Below are 24,358 nucleotides of genomic sequence, written 5' to 3'. Positions count from 1 at the left end.
GGTGATAACCCAGCTTTGAACTATATTTCACCCACTATTCCATCACTATCGTCCTGAATTTAAACAACTACAGTAGCAAAAACCTTTTGCAGTCATGAGAATCCTTAACATGTTTAAAAAAGAGCTCAACATTAAAGCATAACAAACTTGCATAACAAAACAAGGAGCTTCATATGGGCAACCAGAATATTTGTATGTCATGTGAAAAGACAGCTCTTTAGCAGTCACGTAAACGTAAGTTTCCGAACATAATTTTAAGGTAGCGGATGTAAAGACCTCTACCCTGCCAATTCACACCCTCTCCACAGATTTCCTAATTCTTTACTCATCTTTACAGTGTGAATTATACTTGACTACTTGATTTGCTGACAATTACTTATTGGGGTGCAGGGCAGAGAATGAAAGTGGGTATTTTAGGAGAATAAACCAACTATCCTTCCTCTACTCAGTGTATTATTGATGGAAAAACATGAATATAAGTTTCTGATAAGGGAATTCCATCTGTGTTCCTGTAAGTTATTCAGAAATGAGAAAAAATCATTATCTGGAGAGAAGAGCAATAAAAATATGGCATACGGCCTAAGAGATAAAAAGTAAAATGCATAATGCTTAAGCCTAAAAAGGTTACCATGGCAGGAAGCTGCAGACTCATGGAGGGTATTACTCAAGCATCTGAACCAAAAGAAAACGGAGACACTACTTTTATGGAAAAACCACCTGTCACTCTTTTTTTCTTACCTATGTTTGTGGTAAGGAAACTCATTTTTTTTTTAATCTGGAAAAACCCTTAGAAAAGGTGTAGATGACCATTTCTAACCTGTCCCATCTAAACACATAAAGATATTTTCTTCATCTGAGTTAAAAACAAATAAGTAGATGCTTGGAGACACTTGCTTGTTCATGAGAGAATGAGCTTCTACGGAAAAGAACGAAAAGCAAAAGCAGAATTATATACCATGTTCATTTGTAATGGATTGTTGACACGCTGTGGGTTTTTTTCGGGGGGGGGCGGAGCAACAGCCCCAGGATATGAAACCCTGCCTGAGCTGAACCCACAGCGCAGACCGGCCACTGCCTGGTTCAGCGGCCGCCCCGGCACTGCAGTTCCTCGTCGCTCCACAAGAGAGCGACATCCCACCGCGGCTGCCTCCGCAGAGGCTGCGCTCTAAGCAGAACAAATGTTATTTAGTCTACGATCATTTTTAATTTTACTACTGACAGTCTGACAGGACTACTTAATATTGCTGGGTTGACCTTTCCGTGATTTTGTGCTAAACACCCCCCCCCATTTTTTTTAAACTTCCCTTAATCTGCTGTGTCGGGAAGAGAATACGTTTGACTCCACAGGACGACAGGCCCGCGGTGATATGATCAGTAGACAGCCCTGGTCAAAACAAGTGGGCAGAAAGGCAGGATTACAGGCGGGAACTGGGGCTGTACATCACACAGCACCCTGGATGCACGAGGAGCCCTCTCTGCATGTGGGCAGCTCAGAGAGAATACTCAGCCTGTCCTCACTCCGTAAGAATGGCTGAACGGCGCGTTCCAGGCACAGAACACTAACATATGGGATGTAAAGTTAATTTCTTTAGGTTCAGTCCTGTTCTCCCCTGGGAAAGGAAGATTGTCCATCTGGGGGAAGATCTTTCTGAAAATGTGACCTTTGAAGACGCAGCAGGCTGTAAGGGAAAGATAACAAAACTTTTTCTCCCACACACGTGAGAACAAAGTAATTTGTTGCTCAAAAGATGCACATAGCACACTCGGAACCTCAGGAATGACAACCACCGGTGCAGTCTGCAAGGGGTTCCAGGGGTCTGAAAATAGCAACATGGTTGCCATTTACCACACATTTACTTTGCACCAAACTCTGTAAGAAATGCTGCATAGGAATGGCACCCATTTTAAATCTCTCACAACTCTGAGGGAAATACAGCCATTAGCCCTGTATTAACAGATAAAGTGTCTGATATGTAAGGAGGTTATGTGGTGGATGACAAGACAGTAATGGCCACAGCTAGGGGAACTAAACCAGCAATAGGTTGATTCCCAAAAAAAGAAAACCCGTGGTTCACATCCCATCATCTAAGGACCCTGAGATTAGTCCAAGGTTGGTGCCAATTGTCCAGGAATGAAATTCACTGAGGTCATGGAATAGAAACTCCCTAGGCAGAAGTCATATTCCGAAGCAATTGAGTTACATCATCTTAGTTCAGAGGACTGAACTATCCTGGTTGCCCATAGATGCCAGTCAGCAACTAGAAAAGCAGAGAGAGGCCTAGTTGTCAAGGACTTCAAAGGTTGCCTTGGCTCCTGGTCCAATAAAATTTGTGACGAGGGTAGGGCTCCACTTCCATCACGAAACAAAAATGCTGAAAGAAACCAAGGAACTATGACAAGCGAGGCACTTATAATAGGGGTCTATGGGTTAGTAGGACATGTAACTGCCCAGTTATGTTAGATGCTAGGCTTGGTGCAACAAGATTGACCTTAGCCAAGAGATGTGTAGACAGGGCTCTTTATTGCCAGACTAAAGTACGTTCAAAGTCCCTAATTCTACAAAAGTGCAAGGCTGGAGCAGGTAACAAAATGTAATTCAACACATGATCCATATTAAGGTGGGCATAGGTGGTCATTTGGCCAGCTAACCAGAAGAGCTGACCTCCTCTGAATTACCACATGGAGCAGCACTAATCTGAATCTCAAGATAGGGCCAAGGCAGGTCCACCATGCTCAGCCTCTGCAGCCTAAAAGAATATAGTTTTGCACTCCGAGAAGTAAGGGAGGGATCCAAACTCAAGTGAATCCTCTATAACTTTTTGAGTATATTATTGAATATAATTTTAGCATTAGAAAAATTGGGGGGTATGCCACTTGGGTGAGTAAGCATGCTGGTAAGCAATGAAACATCATTAGAGCAGTTCCGAGCTCCAATATACTTAGTCAGTATTGCCACCCCCCCAAAGCAAAGTTTTGATAAGTTCCACATACGTACAATTTTCAGATGAGATAAAAGTCTCATGACATCCGCCATGTCTGCCAGGATGAGTAAGCGTGTTACAGCTGAGAGCAAAGCCCTCGCCGCCCGCACCATGGTGCCACGCTTCACCGATGAGCACGGGTCATCAGCAAACTCTGAAGAGGCGATGCGCATTGTCTCGCCTGGAAGACAAAGACAGAGAGGCATGTGGGTGGACGGGAAGCTCAGAGGCTAGCAATCATAAAGATCTGTGCATGGATGATTATTGTTCCTATTGTAAAACCCGCCATGAACAGAAGTCCTCCTGCCACCTCCATCACAGCCCACCTTTCAAGGCAAATGCATCAGTGCATGTTGGACAGGGGCTGTGGACAAAATAAGGTGTTCATTTCACACAGAAGTGTGAAATTGTGCTTTAAACATCAATAAGGAATATATTCAATTCCATTTGTCTAATAGTTGAGATGAATTTGCCCTGACCTTAATCATTGTCACTTTCCATTTCCCTTGGAAGCAATGGGATTTACTAGGCAGCTAGTGAAGCTTACTGACAGTTGAGGTACAACGTAAAGTGCTCCACAGAGGAATGAAACTAAAACCCTGGCCTCATTAACAGTGTACTCTTAATTGAACTGATCAGACAATAATAGACTACAGAGATACCCAAATGTACTCTTTTAATACTCTGCTAAGAAGCTATTCTCTAATAGAGAGAACATTTATAGGAGAATTGAACCAATTCAACAAACCCATACTATGTCAGATATTATTAAGCTCCGGAATTACAAAGGTGACTGAGGACACCCTAGTCTCAAGGGGTTCACCATCTAATAAGGGAACATGATGTAAATACATATTCATAGTATGTATGACTACATATCACAATACACATACGATTAAGCATGTAGACAAAGAAGGGGGAGTGATTTACTTATTTAGTGTGAGGCTGGGAGAAGCTGTCAACTTTGATGGGCTTTGAAGAACGAAGAGGTATTCCCCAGAAAGACAGCGGTGGGAGGAGCACCCCTGGCAGGGTGGATGCCATGTGAGGCTCTGAACGCTGGAGCAGGATACTGAGTGTGAGGAACTACAGTCACGTGGGAGGCACAGTGAGGAAGGGGTACAGAGGAGAGGTGGTGGTGTTTAGGAAGCTATGAAAGAGATCCAAACGGGGTCCTCAGCAGGGAGGGAAGTGACATTAATAGATTTTTATTTTGGCTACATTTCATAAAATAAACTGAGGGAGATAAGCTAAGGGCAGAGACACAAGTCATTAGGGCAAGGGCATTAGAGTCTGAGAGGAGCAATAACGAGGGCCTGATGGACCAGGGAAATAGAAACGGGATACAGAGAGGAAGGGAATATTAATGAGATTTGTATTAGAGAAAGACCGGATTTAGGGACTAACAAGAGGTGGAGACCGGAAAGAAGGTGGAATGGTTGGTGAATACTAAGTATTTGTACAAAGGGACCCAGGAGTGGGAAGCAAAGGGGATTGATGACTAGGATGACACATGTCCCATATCAGTGGACTGGGTGTATCACCGGGGGTCGAAAGGCCTGGGAAGCAGCATAATGAAGCTTCGCAGAGCAGAGCATACACAGTGGCAATAAAAGCTTTGTCAGTAAACTTGAAGAACAGTGTTAATATGACCAATTATTTAATTTAGGGTAAAACAATTCGTTCAATATTTCATTTATAGAAATGGTTATTTCTCATCTGTTAATCAAAACCCAGCTCATTTAAATAAAGTCAATTGTACCATTGAAACACTGGGCATCCTGTAATTTATCCTAAGATACAAAAGAAAAAAAAAAATAACACCTCTTACCATTTCACAAGCAGATCAGAATATAATGTAATTCACTCAGTGTTATAGTTACTTAAACCCTCGAAGGGATACTTTTCATGCTTGGGAAATGAGGGTGTGTCAGGAAATAGAGTGCGCTGTTAGATTTTTAAAAGAAGCTACCATCTACAATAAGCATATTATATAGCCAACCAGCTTAGTCCCAGTGCCTAGACACAAACAAATAGCTTGATATATAACAGCTTGGGAGAAATGTAACAATCCATTACCGGACAGGCACAAATTCACAAAGGTGAATTTCCAAGATGTCTGGCCCTCCAGGACTAAATAAACTTTAAGATGGAGGCTGGCAATTAGGAAATACATATTTAATTCAGGTGTCCCACCCTTGCTACAACAGGATTACATAAATCTCCTCATCCCCCGAACCCTGAAAAAAAAGGACTCATTGGCAGATATCCATGCCGTGGGGAGAAAACCAGCTCATTCTCACTCTGCGTCGCGCAGCGGGAAATAACATTCACAATGGTAGGTGAATCGAATGAAATATGGAGAAGGTCACTACAGCTAAAGATGGACATATCTGCATATGGTATTAATGGGTGGAGCAGCTGCTGTGGAATCAATCTACTTACTCAAGGAAAGCAGAGATTTATTCTGCATATAAACCTAGTGAACTACATGGTTGATCCCAAATTCTGCAAGTTAAACTGGTATATGAGCCACAGTAACAGTAGGTCACTCAGGTAGGGCTACTCTGTACACAAAGGACCCTGGGAGGCGAGCCCAGTTGCACCGCTCAGCATGTGGAGGAACCATGCCTAATGAAACTAATATTCAAGGTCAGGTTTTTATATAGAAGGTCAGTATAATGCCACTTAATCCAGGTGCTGGCCATTCGGTCAGCAATACTGCTTCAAAACTAGGAGTAACACACAGCAGCATAAAGCTGTCAGGTGCAGCTCACTGACCTGGGGACACCCCCCCCCCACGCAAAACAGGCACCCCAGGAAGGGACTCTGGAGATGTCCGTGAAAGGGGAGGGGCGGGGGGGGGGAAGGGTAGAGGTTGAGAGAAGGAGAGAGACCCACATTAGTAAATGTGATTCTGCAAATGGAAATCTCATGCTAAATTGTGAGATTATTCTAAGATAAATAGAAGATGATTTAATTCAATTTAAATTACAACTAAAAACTCATTTTAAGCAGGTACAAATGATTTCATGTTGTTAAAGATTTTAAAGGAAAAGCAATCTGAAGTCAACTACAACTTTAATGCATTTTATATCCCTGTAGTTTTAAGATTACTGAATTAAAATGGAAATCTATATTATGCAATGATAAGCGAGTTTATCAGGATAAAATTAGCTCTTTTCCCAGGGAACTGCTTTTTCTGTAAGACTAAAATATTTAGCTAAGAAACAGCATGCATGTGTAGGAGATGGAAGGGATCAATGAAGAGGGGAAAGAGATCTGCCTGTTTCTTTTATATATACCATTGTGTTCAATCTCAATTACTTGATATGGACCTAAGCTCTGAGCAGGGTGTCTCTAGTAAAGTCTTTGGTCTCCTCAAGCCACTTACCACCTGCTGGAAAGAATAAAAATTAACATCTCCAAATAAGTGACCAAAGGGAAATAATAGCAATTAATATGCACACAGCATTTTTATATAAAGGTTTATTATATAAGTATTGTTCTAAAAACTATATATGGATATATTAAGTCATAGATTAAAAGATAAGTAATCTTTAAAATCACAAACCACACCAAACATTACCAAAAATTAGACTTGAGGATTATTCAACCTTTGTGTTTCAGTCACCTCAACTGCAAAACATGGGGCCAAAATAATGAGAGCAGCCTTGTGGACTGCCATTAGGGTTAAAGGTTAGAGGTGATGCAGTCAAAGCCCCCAGCGCAAGGCTTACTCATTATTGTCATTAATACTACTGCTACCACCATCGCTGTGTCCTTTCCGTGACAAGAACAGCTCATGAACTCCTGGTTAAATGTTTGGAAGTGCTTTTTGTTGGTTGATTCCACTCCTGCATACAAAATAATTTAGAAGCAAGAAAACATCTGCCCAATAAAAATATTTACTGTTTTGAGGCAGAAAATGACTCCCCTCCCAAATGGTCCCACTGCTTGGCTTTCAAATTGGTGCTTGTTCTGGTTCCTATGCCAGTGTGGCAGCATGGGGGGATGGACAGATAATTGTACATAAGCTTGAGGTAATATCCACTCAAATGTGGAATGATGCAGGATGGTAATAATACAGAGAAGAGAGGGATAACATGCAGAGGACAGAGTCTCAGGAGTAGAAAAGTCTTTTTGGAAGCAGATTATGAACCAAAATGGCATGAATACCATGTAGTGCATCCTTTGAAGGGGGAGCCTGCATGCAACAGAAGCTCTCTTTAAATACTTGATAAATGAACTATGGGAAAACTGTGAGAAGTCGGGGGGGGAGGGTATGATGAAAAGCTAGGTTCAGAGAGTGTTAAGCTGTCTTCCAGAAAGTTCTCTATGCCTATATGTTTAACCAGCATTTATCATATGTAATATCTAAAACTGCATATTCTCTTTTGTCTAGTTATATAAATTCTCCTTTAATTACATAGATTTTTCTTTGTCTAATTGCATAAAGTATCTAGCATATATTGATGGTTCATGTTCTTGATGTTTTCCCATTGTAGAATTCCTAGAGAAGATGAGAGGTAGAGAGCAAAAAGTTCTAACCCTCGGGCGCCTGGGTGGCTCAGTTGGTTGGGCGACTGCCTTCGGCTCAGGTCATGATCCTGGAGTCCCGGGATCGAGTCCCACATCGGGCTTCCTGCTCGGCGGGGAGTCTGCTTCTCCCTCTGACCCTCCCCTCTCTCATGTGCTCTCTCTCATTCTCTCTCTCTCAAATAAATAAATAAATAAAATCTTAAAAAAAAAAAAGTTCTAACCCTCTTAGCTATGATTTGTTCCCTTTTCCCAATAACCTAGGCTTCCTCAGAACCTTTTTCACATATATTTTCCTTGAGGTACAAATCTTAAAAGATCCTGAGAAATGGATCCTCTACAGCAATGGAAAAAATGCAATATATTTTAAGAGAAGAAAGTTTAGTGAGGTCTAATACCTGACCACTGCTTCACAAACTCTTGGCTAGTTCTGTTCCCCAAACTGTACATCTCCATTGAGCCACACACAGAGACAGTTAAGGAATAGACGCAACAGAATTTTTAAATGATAACTGAGTGGACAGTGCACATCTTCTGAATGTTTTATCATTTTGATTATGTTGTAGAATCTGTAAAGCAATGCAGTGCTTAAAAACAATTTACTGCTGTGGTTAGCTCATTTTTGAAGCATGGTGGGAAATATATATCTTCATTTGAGATAAAGCAAATGAAATGCTAAATGAATGGTCAATGTGAGGAGCATTTCTCTATTTGCTAAATGGGATGCTGCCCAATTCATGAATTGCTTAATAAAGCCAATTAGATCTTCCAATTTAAAAAACAAACAAAACAAACAAACAAACAAAAACACCAGAACGGTCAATGTAGAGAACACCATGGAAGTTACAATGTTACCAGAAGAGATCTTGATACATTACACTATGTCTCTTGGCTCCTTTTTTGAAAACAAAGGTGAGCACTCCCTTGATAAAATCATCCAGAGTTGGCCGTCGTACAGGAAAGGATGAGTTGAACTAACTGCATGAGTAAACACTGAGGAACAGTCTCTTCTGGGCTTATTCCAGCAGCAAGTAGATGGTGCCCATAAGGTGACTCAGGATTCCTTCCATTTTAAGATTCTATCAGGTTGTGTCTATTCAGACTTAATATCTTAACATGTGCTGTCTTGTCTCTTTCCTACTAAGAACAGTCTCTTTTATTTAGAGCTCATGGTGTGCCAAGTTCTATTTGAAGAGCTTTATACATTATAACTCAATTACTGCTCAACAGAACCTGATGGAGTAAATACTTGCATTGCCACCATTTACACCTGAGGGAACTGAAGAGAGCAAAAGAAGATTACTTGCCTAAGGTCAAACAGCTGGTGAACGGTGGCGCCAGCATTCAAAGCCACGCTGGCTCTAGGGTCTGTGCTATTAACAACTGTGATTTAGAAATAACTTTTAAGATTCCACTTACTTCTTACTAAAAGTATTTGTTTATACATTTCCATCTGGATCTGTATTATGAGTTGAAGATTAGTACACTATTTTATTTAGTTAGCAGAGTATTATGAAGAAGAAAGGAAGGAAGGAAGGATGGGGGTGAGAGGGAAGAACTAAATAAAGACATTTCTCCAATTATTTCCAGGCTCTACCACTCCCTATTGTCTCTTCTTGGGGCTGATTTATGACTGCCTATGCTGCATACATTTGAGTCTTCAACCCTTTGCCAAGACTATAAGCTTAGTCAGGGTATAAACCATAACTGTAGCATATTGATTTCTTTATTCCTAGCACTTAACCTACATTTGACTGGCTAGAGTCACTCAATGAATGTTGGGAAGAGCAAAGAATGGCAGGCCTGGAACTTTACGTTTTAAAAAATATCCTCGGGCACCTAGCAGCTCAGTCGATTAAGCATCTGACTCTTGATTTTGGCTCAGGTCATGATCTCAGGGTCTTGAGATCAAGCCTCGCGTTGGGCTCTGTGCTCAGCGGGGAGTCTGCTTGAGGTTCTCTCTCTCCCTCTCCCTCCCTCAGCTCTCATGCCCACTCTCTCTCAAATAAGTAAATAAATAAATATTTAAATAAATAAATAAAACATATCCAACTGTTGCTGAAGTAAGAAGGACAAAATCCTGAATGCTATGAATTTATCAGTGCCATAATATGAATATTTTCTTCCACTTTTTTTTTTCAGCCAGCCCCAGAGAAGCTGTAACGTTTGAGAAAGGCAGGTGATAGTGGAAGTTGCAACACCTTTGCTTCTCCTTTGCTTTGCCCACATAAGCATTTGCTATCAACAGGGAAAAAGTCTTAAAACTTTTTTGGAAACAATCAAGAACTTGAGAGAGCAATGTGTGCATTTCACCCCAGGGTGGTTATGACTCAAATCCATGATTAGGAGGAAAGGTCGACAATCAGAATTTTTCTCGGAGGCTCAGAGATGATGAAATCATGTTATTTTCTCAAGCAAACTCTGCATTAAAATAAGCTACCTCCTGCAGATCCTGTCACTTCCAGCACCGAGCATCAGCAGAAGTGCTGGCACAGTTCATGTCCTTCTGTTACCAGAAGCAAAATAATCTTTGGCCTAAATATGTAAACAAAGCCTTATATGCATCTAAATATAATTATGCATGCTATGATCACTAATAATTATAACAATTATATATTAATAATTAATATATAATTATAATATCAAATACAAAATATAAATACATGTTATAATAATATAGTCAATTATAATATTAAACAAACAAGTAATTAAAATAATTAACATGATGAATAAATATTTATATATATTGCATACTGTACATATTTACATATATATATATATATAAAGTAGGTACACCACACAAACTACATCAAAACCATGTAATTATTATGAGAATTCTGCTTTTTTATCATTCTACCAAAGGCAGTGGACTCCATGGGCTCTTTATCTTTCTTCGTTTTTCCAAGCAACTCTGAACAAATAAGAAATTACATGGAAAATGACAGAAGGCTGATGGTTCCATTGTCCATGAAGTGACTGTGAGACTGGAGAATTTCTGATCTGGGTAGGATCTCTCCAGGCTTGTCTAGCACCTCACTCTCACCTTCCATATAAAGACACAGAAACTCAGTGGTGATTGACCTGTGGGAGGTCAGGTGGCTGGCTCGGGCCAGCATCCCAGTTACCTGACATCCCAATCAGGGATAATCGCGAAGTGGCTGAGAGACCAACAAAGTGCAGTGTGACACAAGCAAATTGAAACTTCCTCCTCACCTAACAAAATCTGAACTAACCACATGGCCTTGTTACAGTCCTGCCTCAGTGGCTTGAGCAGCTCCAAAGACAACCATGCATCTGCATTCAGTCTGGCCCAGTGTCCTTTTTTTTCAAGGTGGGTAATTGAGTCTGTTCCAATGCAATTTTCCCCCATCAGGATATGTTCTGTATGCAAAAGTACTACAAATGCCAGTAATTGATGATTAAGTGTATTGAATGTTATGAGCTATTAAACATCGTTAGAGACAGTAAATGTGCCACCCTGCAGAAGGCACAGATCATTAAGCGTATGGATTTTAATTATTTCAGCTGTAGCCTTTTCCTGGGTAGGGAGGAGAGGTGTAGGGTAATTTTGCATTGTTGTAGCCAGAAAGATTATCATGCTACAATATGGCACACTTCACAAATGAGACCTTTGCAAGGACCTGCTAAATATAGCAAGAGCCATATTCCACAAAAATGTGATTATTGTCTTGGGCTCAAATGCAGTGAAAGACCATAAACTTGGAAATATTGAACAGTGATGTGTTAAGCTTAAGAGAAAAATGGAGTATGGAGGATCAGTATTGAACCCAGAGTCACTTGATATTTTTATAAAACATAGGAAAAAGAAATTGATGAACATGTAAATTTCACTGTACAGTAAATTTGTTTCTGAAATATGTGTACTATATCAAATATATAATTAAAGAAGGCCTCTTGTAAGTTGGTTTGTAAAGCAAATAAGCAGCTAATAAATTATTTTTTGTGTAAAACCAAAATTTCAATAACCCTGTATATGTAATGCAAGTGTCTGTATAGAAAGCATATTGCGGACTTACTCATATTCTTAAGTCAATAAATGTTTCTATTGGTCAGTGTCTTTATTCTCCTACAACCATGACCACAAATCAAAACCCACGGAAATGTCAATGGACTGATACAGTACTTGGTAGTTGAACTGTGATTTCAAAAACCTTCCGTGTGATAAGGAAAGGAAGAATACCATAACTGGCCTCTAGAATGGACAGGAGAGATAGCATGATCATCAAAAATGCCAGCAGGCTCCACATTTCAACAGGGAAATGTAGAGGACATTTCTGTTTCTTCTTGCTAATTAAGAGGCTGTGTAAGGAACTGTAGACTAAGGAGGTGGAGGGAGGGATTTAATGTCCAAATACCAGAACTTAAGAATACCTGAGAGGACATGATGCAGCCTAAATCTTAGAAGACGCAAAATCCAGGTGTGACCTCTAGGACAGAAATCCCTCTGCCTCCCTAAGAAGACACCCAATTTGAGAACACTCTAATTATTAAAATTATTTTTTCAACTACTTGGTCTTTGATACATTCTTCTGAACCATACCTAAAAATACAACCCCCTTCTCAATAGGATAAATATTAGGAAAAAAAATTTTAAATGTCCTTTAAAGAGAAGGGAAATGTCAAAGCAAACATTCATCAGCCCTTGCCCAAGAACTAATGCTGCATTCAGATTATGAAAAGAACAACTAATATAAATAAATGAACAAATAACTCCCCACAGTTTTCCAAATGTTAAATACCTACTAACTAGTCATTCAAGTCAGGATAATTTGTTTGTACATGACCTTTGAAGCAAATTAATAGTGTAAGCATGAAAGGTGTTGCCAATCAGCTCTAGAGAGGATAAACCTGGTTTTTGGCAATTTGTGAAAACAATTAGTAAGAAAGATAGTAATTGATAACTAGTCACTCTGATCTATTTCAGGATCTAAATTACTACATATATTTGAAAGATACTGAATGTAAGTTCACTGGTGGAGCCCAGTTCCTCAATTTCAGATGGAAGAAGACAAGTCTCAAGAAACTTACATGGCTTGCTCAAGGTCACACGGTGCACTAAAGTCAGAGTCCAGACCAGCAGCTGGCTCTCTTGACTCTGAGTTTGGATTCACTGCAATTTACTACTGTGGTATATTTCTTTAGATGCATTCTGTTTTTCATAGGGTTTCAAAAATTCACAACTGACTGTCTTCCAAGTTAGTCCATATAATTTAAGCCTATCTATACCAGTTTGGATGTCTTGATACTATGCTTATGTGCAAATATATCTTTAAGTCTCTAGTTTCAATTTTGAGGTACCTCAAAATTATCATTAGTACAATGAAATAATACTTGCATCACTGATTTCATATCAGCTAAAATATAAACACAAAGAAAAGCAATGGGAAGTATAAAAAAGGCACATTATATAATTTGCATCTTACAGCCTACAGAAAAATAAACTATGCTTCAATTGCTATGCTGTAAAATAACAAACCAACTTAACTTTTGTAAAGTAGTCTTTGGCTAAACAAAACACAGTAACAATCCTCATAATGAGAAAAGTAGACTAAGGATAGAAAACTCTACCACACAGTTCAAAATTAGAAGCCAAACAAACAAGGTTCCAAGTAATTGGTATTATGAATCTGGTAAACAATGCTATAAATTTACAGCTCGATTAAAATATATTTTAAAATACAACATGGAGGGGCGCCTGGGTGGCTCAGCTGTTAAGCGCTTGCCTTTGGCTCAGGTCATGATCCAGGGTCCTGGGATCGATCCCCGCATCAGGCTCCCTGCTCGGCGGGAAGCCTGCTTCTCCCTCTCCCACTCCCCCTGCTTGTATTCCCTCTCTCGCTGTGTCTCTCTCTGTCAAATAAATAAATAAAATCTAAAAAAAAAAAAAAAAAAAATACAACATGGAAAAAACTGATTGTCTTCACTGGTTTGAGGATGAAAAAACAGAATGATCAGATTCTAAGATTTAAACGGTAGTCTTTGCCTTAATTGCTGAACTGCCATTGATTTTCCAGCCATCATAGAGAAATGGCAGTTTGTTAAATATGATTATAGCCATGAGTCTTCTTTACTGAACTGACAGGAGGCACCCATGTCATCATCATTTTGGTTCCTATATTAAGAGGGCTCAAGGAAGAAACCACATCTAAATCAACATCAGTATATCAATTGTAATAAAACACCCCTAACGAAAATATATTTGTTCAGCAGGATCCAGCAATAGGTAATGAACAAAATTGATTTAAAGTAATTCAAAATCTTAAAAAAAAAAAAAAAAACACCAAATTGCCAAAATGTGCTAATCAAAGCTTTCTTCACTTCCATGATCAATAGCTTCTCACTAAGGTCATAGCAGTCTCAGACAGGCTTCTCTCTTTCCAACTCAAGAGTACATTTTTAAAGTAAGTGAAATAAGGTTATAACAAACCTAATAAACAAACAAAATATCCCAACAGGGTGGCATGCAGCCTTAAGGGAAATCTGGGGGACTAGTAGATATAAGAGAGTGACAGTCCTGTCCATACTGCCTTAATTGGTAGGGTTGGTTATATGATTATATCTGTAAATGTGTGTTTGTGTACAAAGTGTATAAGGAATTATTTTTATTTCATTCATCTTTTTATTCATTCAACAAGCATTTATTCAGTACCTGCTCTGTGTCAGGCACTTGCCAGGTTTCTAGATATTCAAGATGAAGTCACAATTCCTGCCCTCTACTTACCTGCAACCTGATTTTTTTCTGAACTAACAAGGATCATCTGTAGAACATCTGCAGAGAAATGCCAACTGAGTAGGCATTTGGAAATATAAGAAAGAAGAAGTTTCATTCTAGGAAGTTGGGAATCATGAGTGTATAGAGGATGCTTAGTCAGCTATAATAACAAGTAAAGGTGGCCAAAAAGTATTCGTGTATGTGCATATATATCTATGTTTCTGTATGTCTATCTACTTATCTCTCCATCCATCCACCCGTCTATCCATCCATGTATCTATGTGTGTGAGATAGAGATTAAGTTAAGTTTTTCTTTCTCTAGCCCTCCAATGAGTAGCTCTTAGCCTTAACTCTAAGAACTGGCAGAGACAGCCAGTCACTGCCAATGTCCTCCCCGAAATCCCTGCTAGAGCGCTAAAGAACAAAGAATATAAATGAGGATGATGCAGATAAACACACTCTTCATCATTAATTCCTCGGCCCCATATTGAGCAGGTCTGGGTCACAGTGAGATTTCAGGGCCTTTTTAACCTCTTGACATCAAGCCCTAAATGAAAAGTGGGCTTAAGGGGTTTAAAAACTCCATTCTCCTGGGCTGATTCAGTTTTCTATTAAGATTTCCAAAGGAAAGAGACCCCATCTTACCACACCAGTTTCATGAAACTGGAGGGAACTGTAAGGAGAGAAATGAAAGAATGAAGATTATAGAAAGTCAGTGAATTTTAACCTTTTCTCTCCTTCCACTGAAAACAAGATCCACCAACTCAGTCAAAATAATGTAGGGTATGCAAAATGAAAGGAAATATAGGACATTTTTTTAAGTATGCTAGTTATATTTTCAAATAACATGCTCAATATTTTTTCTTCAACTTCCAGACACTATTTTTTAAAGATTTATTTATTTGAGAGAGAGAGCGTGTGTGTGCAAGTGCGTGCGAGGTTGGGGGAGGGGCAGAGGGAGCAAGAGAGAGAATCTTAAGCAGACTTCCCACTGAGTGTGGAGCCCGATGCGGGGCTCAATCTGAGGACTCTGAGATGGTGACTTGAGCCAAAATCAAGAGTCAGATGCTTAACCAACTGAGCCACCCAGGCACCCCTCCAGACATTATTTCTTATAAAGTACATAAAATTTAAAGCAATGATTCAATTGTTAAACTGGAAAAAAAGTAGAATAAATATACTCTTCTCTGCATTTCCAGACTTTTTGGACACTCTATGTTGTGTTAATAATTGGAGCCATTCTCAGATTCTCTTGCCAGTCTCAAAATTTTTCTGCCTTGTGAAGGCTGTTCCCAGGGAAAGGGGGGGTGGGAGGCCGTTCTGTGCTTCTTAGTGTTAATTTCTTTTAAAGTAAAAGTAGAAAAATCATGATGAATGACTTGAAAATTGCACCGTACACACTTGCCAGTGAATGAAGGTGCACAGTCCCTCGGTAAACGTATTTCTGACTACAAATTAATGAACTCATATTGGGAGTATAATTTAACCTCCCATGGAGGTCTGTCTGTAGGGAGAGACTATTCTGTTCATGCTGATGTTAGTATTCCACTCCGTAAGACAGCATAATAAGGATTAATACACTAACATGGATTTTTAAAGCAAATACACATGGTTGGTTAATTCTTACATCACTTACATATTACTAGACGGAAAGACTGAGTAGCAATTGCCCTGGGGCACTGCTGGGAGGTGTCTATGGGTATATGGGAACTGGTTTTGAACAATGAAGGAGAGTTCATTTTCAATCCCTATATTGAACAGCAAGTGGCTTTTCTCGCCAAAAGGAGTTTAGGAAAAGCTGGGGAAGGAAATGCAGATGTCAAAAATCTGTAGATGCAGTAAACTCATTATAGAGACAGAGAAACACTACTGAACAGTACCTGGGTTTAACAAGCACAATTCTAAACCACCTTCAGATAGTATACAAGCCATGAAGTAAGAAGTAGGCATCCTGGCACACTGGACAAGGGACAATGGCGGCCTAGGTTGATTGGTCCATGCCTGCAGAGAGGTCACCACCCAGTCACACTTGTCCAAGACTGTTACTAAGGTGGAAAATAGGTCCATATAAATCCACCTGCATCCTTTATGGGATGCCCTATATAAATGAGGGGTAGTCAACATAACTCCAGGACAGAGTGCAGATTCAGTGACTTTTAATAGATCCAATTGTTTTCTTCACACAGTTCCAAGTTAAAGAATCTTTTTTTGGTATAAATGAATGAGCATGCACACACATATCACATAAATTTAAATACTCCAGGGGTGCCTGGGTGGCTCAGTTGGTTAAGCGACTGCCTTCGGCTCAGGTCATGATCCTGGAGTCCCGGGATCGAGTCCCGCATCGGGCTCCCTGCTCAGCGGGTAGTCTGCTTCTCCCTCTGACCCTCCCCCCTCTCATGTGCTCTCTCTCTCTCTCTCAAATAAATAAATAAAATCTTTAAAAAAAAAAAAATTTAAATACTCCAGTCAAGGCTTTGGCATAGAGAGCTGGCAAAACCAGTAAATGGAACCATTTATAGAATTTAGCCTTAAGCCTTCTTTTTATTTCATATGCCACACATTATAATTACATATGAGAATCCCCAAACCTAATATTTTTGATAATCAACAGATGCAGCTAGAAATCATTTCCAAAGATGGTACCATTGCAAAAATCTATTCTGCCCTACTCTGTGTGGATCTCTTCAATGTTAAGTAATGTTGCTCCCTCAGTTCTAGTACCTTTAACTCACTTTCCTTTTCCAGAGAGACTTAAGAATAGATGGCTAGGGGCGCCTGGGTGGCTCAGTTGGTTAAGCAACTGCCTTCAGCTCGGGTCATGATCCTGGAGTCCCGGGATCGAGTCCCACATCGGACTGCCTGCTCAGCAGGGAGTCTGCTTCTCCCTCTGATCCTCCCCCTCTCATGCTCTCTGTCTCCCATTCTCTCTCTCAGATAAATAAATAAAATCTTTAAAAAAAAAAAGAAGAATAGATGGCTAAATAATCTCAATGACCCCTTCCAATTTTGGATACTATAATGCAAAAAGCCCCACAAAACCCCACTAATAGCTGTTATTTATAAAATAAATATCATGCACAGTGATAAGCACTCTAAATATATGATCTCACAATGAGATGGACAACAGCTCCATTTCAAAGATAAAAGAGACCATGGCTTAGTTTAGAAAGGTTTATTAAACTTGTCCAAGTTCACACACCTACCTAGTCAGCCTCAGTCCTAGAATTTGATAAGATTGCTGGACTTAAAAGTATGGGATCTCAGTAACCTTGAAACTCTAAGCCAAGGGTCTATGGGCAAAAAGTTTTGCACTGTGATGCTCCTGTCAACGTCTCTTAAGACTGTAGACATATTTAAAGGACGAGTCATTGTGCATGCAAATATGACATACTGTTTTCAAAAGCAAGCACACCTTATAGCAGAATAGAAACCAATCATCACCTACAAATGTTAGTTTGCTTTGCATCTATTATGCAAATGTATGCCCAATAGATCAAAAGAAGCAACAAAAAGAACTAATATGCCATCACATGACAGATGGGATTAATCACTTTGAATTGTCACCATCTCAAAAATATAGATTTAGCATTTCTCACTATTAACTGGATATCATCTACAAGATCGTTTTAATAAGAACTTGGGGCCCAATTGAAATTTAGGCTAATAATAGTATTAATATTATTCTAGCAAAAAGTTAAGTAACAAAATTATCAGTATGACAAGCTCTTAAAATCATCTGTTTCTTCCTCTGAGAACATACCAGTGAAGAACCTAGGCTCAGACTTCTTGAGCTTCAGTCCCAGTTCTGACAATTTTTACCTTGTGTTACCTTGTGCACGTTATTTAACCTTTCTAAGACTCATCAGTAAAATGAAAATAGTATCCCATGTCACAGATGGAGTATTATTATATAAAAGATTAAATAAGAGGTGGTGAGAGACTGCATAGCATGAAATATTTCTCCAAGACACCTGGAAATGCATGTAACATAGCAAATATCTGTATAAATGGAAGGGCAATCCCTGAGCCAAAGACAGACAGAAAGATAGACAGAGGGAAGAAAGAAAGAAAAAGAAAGAAAGAAAGAAAGAAAGAAAGAAAGAAAGAAAGAAAGAAAGAAAGAAAGAAAGAAGAAAAAAGAAAGAAAGAGGAGGAAAGACAGGAAGAAAGGAAAAGGAAAAGGAAAGGGAAAAGGAAAAGAAAGGAAGGGCAAGGGTGAAAGAAAGAGAGAGAGAGACAGAGAGAGAGAGAAAACTTAGCAAACTTGAAATAAAAATGGTAAACTGATTCTGAAACATCAACCATCCTAGAGTTATTTGCAATCTCAGTAACTAAGAAGATAGATTTTTAATGGCCACATATGGGACAGGAGGTCTTAACCTTCAGAAGGAGTGGAACTGTAATGTTATCCATGCAAAGTAAAATTTATAATCTTAAAGTGCTACATCAGTGAAAATATTAACTAGAAAAAAAATTTGTCCTCCAACAAAGAGAAATAGTAAAGAAACTTGTCTGTTCCACCCCAGAAAAAACAAACAAACAGATGGTTTTATTTATAAATGATAATGACAGCTTATAACCAGAGAACTCTCCTCTTGTGTTTGCAGGAAAGCCATTTATACTACCTACATAGGCTAGAAAATCCAGAGCAGAGAAATTATTTTAAAAAACTGAGGTTGGTGGTGTTTTGAGGTCCCCATCAGCAAAATAAAATGCTTTTTGTAAGGAAGCATAAAACTCTCTCAGTAAGGCTTCATAAAAAATGAATACACAGTTTAAAATTATAGAACACAGTAGATGTGCTAAGTGACAGAATTAATGATCTTGAAGAACTTAATAATTAAGTTAAAGAAAATAATTAAAGAACTTCAGATTATATATATATATATATATATCGTTTTAAGGAATTCTATCAGTTCTTCTTTTACTCATTATTCAGACATAGCCTCTTAGTACTTTAGCTTATACTATACTCTGGCATCAAAAACCTAGCTTTTACTAAAAAATGACACTCTCCTTTCTGCTTTCAAACTCCTGCTCTGCTTTCTTTACCTAATATACCCCTACATTCTTTCTTCCATGGTCAGTATATGCTCTTCTTTTTGTAAAAGATGTATTTAGGGGCACCTGGGTGGCTCAGGACTCAAGCATCTGCCTTCGGCTCAGGTCATGATCCCAGGGTCCTGGGATCGAGCCCCGCATCGGGCTCCCTGCTCGGCGGGAAGTCTTCTTCTCCCTCTCCCACTCCCCCTGCTTGTGTTCCCCCTCTCACTGTGTCTCTCTCTGTCAAATAAATAAAATCTTTTTAAAAAAATGTACTTATTTATTTGAGAGAAAGAGAATGCGCACAAGTTGGGGGAGGAGCAGAGGGAGAAGAAGGAGAGTAGCAGACTCCCTACCGAGCACAAAGCCCATGCAGGGCTCCATCCCAGGACCCTGAGATCATGTCCTGAACAGAAATCAAGTGTCAGATGCTTAACTAATGAGCCACCCAGGTACCCCATTATATGCTCTTCTGATCTCAACTGGTTTTGCATCTCCCTGAGCTGTAGAAAGCTAGCCTATGTAATTCTAGTTATCTTAAATAGTATACAGTCTTCTAAATTCTCAATGAAATATTAAACTGAGCTCCATGAGTATAATCATAATATTAAATGCATTTTCTTCTTCTCTAATCTTTTAAAAGTAGTGACCTACTTACTGAATATAGTTTAACTCTTAAATGGAATCTCATTTTTTCACCATTCTGGATAGCAGAGAAAGGACGAATCAATACAAAGGACATGGTCCAGTATTATCATAATGAATATTCAAAATCAGCCCTAATCACAAACATCTTGGAATAACACTTTGCATAACATTATTCTTTTTTGTTTAAACTTGGCAAATTTCTAAAAATAAAATCAACCACTTATGGAAATTGCAAAGATCTAAACACTAAAAGCATAGATCTCTTGGAAGAGTTGGGTTATTTCCCCATAGACTAAAACTATTTATAAACTGTACTTCCAAACAATGATTTTTAAACACCACTTCCCATTTTCTAACAAATTATGAAGGGTGAGTGTGTGGGGACTATGGAATAAGAAGATAATGAATGAATGGGGAGGAGAGAGAAAATTTTTCCCTGACATCCCCCCACATACATCTAAAAAAAAAAAAAAATTAACAGAATGCATCTCCAACCTACATCCCTAAGCCATCATGCTCAATTGAGAGTCCATTGGTGAATGGTGTTATGGGTTGAATTGTGCCTCACCCCCCTAAAGATATGTCAAACATATACTTAACCTCCAGTACCTATGATTGTGACCTTGTTTGGAAAGACAGACTCTTTGCAGATGTAATCAAGTTATGATGAGGTTATATTGAATTAGAATATGTCCTGATCCAATATGACTGGTGTCATAGGAAGAGAAAAGGTATAGACACACAAAGGGAAAACACTATATGAGGATGGAACAGAGATGGAAATACTGAAGCTGCAAGTCAAGGAACACCAAAGATTGCCAGCAATCCACCAGAAGCTAGGAAGGGACAAGGAAGGATTCTCCCCTTCAGGTTTCAGAGGGACCATGGCCCTGCCAACACCATGATTGGAACTTATAGCCTCCAGAACTGTGAGAGAATAAATTTCTGTTGTCTGAAGCTACTCAGTTTGTGGTACCTTATGACAAGAGCTCTAGGAATCTAACACAAAAGGAGACATATGTACCCCCTTTGTGAGAAATATTACATTCAAAAAATATTTTTAATGTATTCTACATCTCAACTTTGGTTCGAGCACGAAAAAAATTATTCAACCACCAAGATGCCCCACAAGAGTTTGAGCAGATGCCATTAAAATTCACACTCAGGGGCGCCTGGATGGCTCAGTTGATTAAGCATCTGCCTTCGGCTCAGGTTGTGATCTCAGGGTCCTGGGATCGAGCCCCACATTGGGCTCCCTGCTTGGCAGAGAGTCTGCTTCTCCCTCTCTCTCTGACTTCCACGCTTGTTCCCTCTCTCTCTCTCAAAAAAATTTTTAAATTCACACTCAGAATAAAATTTTAGTCATCAAGGGATCAGCCTTCCAGAAGTTCAAGATTCTCTAATGACTGCTAACCCCAAAATAGGCAGGTTTATTATGTAACCAATTTTCAGAGGAAAAAGCAGCCTCCCCAAGTGCCAAGGAAGAGAGACACATTGCCAAGAGCATCTAATACTCCCAAGATTAAACCTAATGGGCTTTGAATTGGCTGTCATGCTCTGATCGACAGGAACAATCTGTGAAAAGTCATCCCTCTACAAAAGGCTGGGAAGTGAGCCATTAAGTGGTGGAGAGCAGAGGAAATAAGAAATAGGAAAACTGGAGATCAGGAATGGCAGCAATTAGAAATGGCACTGGGGCAGTGAGCAGTGGATACTGTACCGCATGAGTCGGTGATGAGAGGAGACAGTCAGTGAGGCAGAGAGGCAGTTCTGCAGTATGTAAAGTATCAAATATCCTTTAAGTCTCTCCTCTAAGAGCCTCACTATCCTAGGACACACAGAAAATGTAGGTGACCTCTGCAGCATTTACAGGCAGACATGGAGGGAGGTGTTGTCCAAAAGCTAGTAAAATCTCCGTTGCCTACATGAGCAAGCCAAGCTAATTCTTTAAAACATCCTGGAGCTCATTATACTCAGTAATGCTGGTGGTTACCCTGAGGAAGACCTAATAATGACTGAAACGTTTGGTCATTTTCCTACCTACATTAGCTGATTGAGTCTATCTACAAATTTTATTTCTATTCCAAATATAAAATCATATTAAACATCTGACTTAATGGAAAATAAAACAAAACCATCATGGATTCAGTGTATAGGATTTTTAAACAAATCACTTAAAGATGGAATTTTTAATGTTATTCTGCCTAGAATTCCAGTAAACATCAAACGCTAAAAACTTCTTTATAAATAGAACATGGCCTATCATAATGTCTGTAACTTACCTTTAATATTCCAATGATAACACCACTGATATTTGTTGAATGATATTCTTACTGAATATCTATTTTATGTCAGGTACTATGCTAAGTGATAACAATAGTGTCAATGGTACTTAAAGTATGCCTATCTCTAAATACCTTGAGGCCTGATAACTACTTAATCAAAGTTATCCATGGCGGGGCGCCTGGGTGGCTCAGTTGTTAAGCGTCTGCCTTAGGCTCAGGTCGTGATCATCGAGCCCCACACTGGACTCCCTGCTCCGCGGGAAGCCTGCTTCTCTCTCTCTCTCTCTCACTCCCCCTACTTGTATTCCCTCTCTCACTGTCTCTCTCTGTCAAATAAATAAATAAAAATCTTAAAAAAAAATAAGTTATCCATGGGAACACTGGTAAAATTGAAATGACAAATAATTTTGAGAAAAATGTTAAATCAAAGGCAGCTGATTGTAAATGTGAACAAGTGCTGATTTTCGAAAAATAAAAAATATCATTTAGAAAAAAAGGGTTTCTTCAGTACTTAGTCACTGTCTAGGAAATACACGTGATACAATCTACTTGCAGCCCACTTCTACGGGGGAAAAAAAAAAAAGACCGTGATATCAAAGCTAATTCCTGTCAGTCCCTGTCCCGGGAAAACAAATTCCAAGGCAACCACCAGAACTATTAGATTAGTTATTTTTTAGATATGTAACCAAATCCCAGTTGTAGCATGACAGCTCATGTTTATGATGATGTCCCCAATGCATTAAGAAAATGTTTAGAACATAGATGAACACTAAAGATTTTTAATCATAATAGCCATTTAAAAAGAAGACAACAAACCCTAGAAATTCCTAGGAATAAAAGTGAGAAAAAGGATGAAGACCTTTATGATGGAAATTATAAAACTATTGAAATATAAAAAACAAAACATGATGAAATGGAGAGATACCCGTAATGATGATTAAGACTCAGTATTTAAAAATGGAAATTCTTTCCAAATTCATCTATAAATTCAATGCAACTATAATCAAAATCCCAACAGAGTTCTCTTGTAAAGAAATTAACAACATGTAGTAAGATATAGATTGAAGAACAAAGGGCTAATCAAGAATAGCCAAGATGATTCTGAACAACAAGAAAAAAAGGAATGAGGTTGTGCCCCACCACATACCAGTATTTATTAATACTCTATGATAATTAAGTTGAAGTGGTATGCATGGAGAAATTAACCAATGGAATATAATAGAGAGCTTTACAACAGCCCAACTTATATATGTAAATGTGACATTTGACAAATGGGAGATGGATAGACTGTTCAATAAATGGTGCTAAATACCAAGTATGAAAAAGGAAAATAATAAAACTAGATCTTAATTCACAAAATAAAAATCAAAGGAAATGAAAAATGTAAAAGCAAAACTCTTAAAGTTTTACAAAAATATTTAGAAATATGTATAATGATGTAGGGGTAGAAAATAATTTCTTTAAAAAGACAAATAAAATAATAAAAAATAGTAAATTTACATTATATATATTTTTTACAGTCCATACCAGACTTTATTTTTTTTTTAATGTTACAAATACTTTTCTCCCAAGGCGCTATTTTCTTCTTCATTGAAGGCATGTATCACCATACTAGAGTCCTTCATTTTTACTTAGGCAGAACTAACTTTTCATGGATTTTTTTTTTAATTTAAAATCAATTTAATTAACATATAGTGTATTCTTAGTTTCAGGGGTAGAATTTAGTGATTCGTAAGTTGCATATAACACCCAGTGCCCATTCCATCAAGTGCCCTCTTTAATGCCCATCATCCAGTTACCCCATTCCCCACCCACCTCCCCTCCAGCATACCTCAGTTTGTTTCCTATAGTTAAGAGTCTCTTATGGTCTGTCACTCTCTTTCTCTGTTTTCGTTTTATTTTTCCTTTGCTTCCCTTATGTTCATCTGTTTTGTTTCTTAAATTCCACATATGAGTGAAATCATATGATATTTGTCTTTCTCTGACTGACTTATTTTGCTTAGCATAATACCCTCTAGTTCCATCCAAGTCAGTGCAAATGGCAAGATTTCATTCTTTTTGATTATTGAGTAATATTCCATTTTATATATATATATATATATATATATATATATATATATATATAT

The 24,358-nt window shown here is 38.6% G+C and overlaps 1 protein-coding gene across 1 annotated transcript in view; it reads right to left on the bottom strand.

The window, feature by feature from the left end:
• Positions 1-2,809: 2,809 nt before the first annotated feature.
• LOC102749407 (catenin alpha-2-like) overlaps positions 2,810-24,358 on the bottom strand; it is a 307,303-nt gene continuing 285,754 nt past the window's right edge. Inside the window, exon 5 of the mRNA XM_081797288.1 lies at positions 2,810-3,162. Within this exon, the coding sequence (XP_081653414.1) occupies positions 2,810-3,162 (353 nt within the window). The remainder of the gene's footprint in view (positions 3,163-24,358) is intronic.

The sequence above is a fragment of the Leptonychotes weddellii genome, chromosome 10 (assembly GCF_054177405.1).
Source record: "Leptonychotes weddellii isolate Sample4059 chromosome 10, ASM5417740v2, whole genome shotgun sequence".
NCBI lineage: Eukaryota > Metazoa > Chordata > Mammalia > Carnivora > Phocidae > Leptonychotes > Leptonychotes weddellii.
Note: the sequence above shows the minus strand (reverse complement) of the source record. Positions and strands in the feature narration are given on the sequence as shown.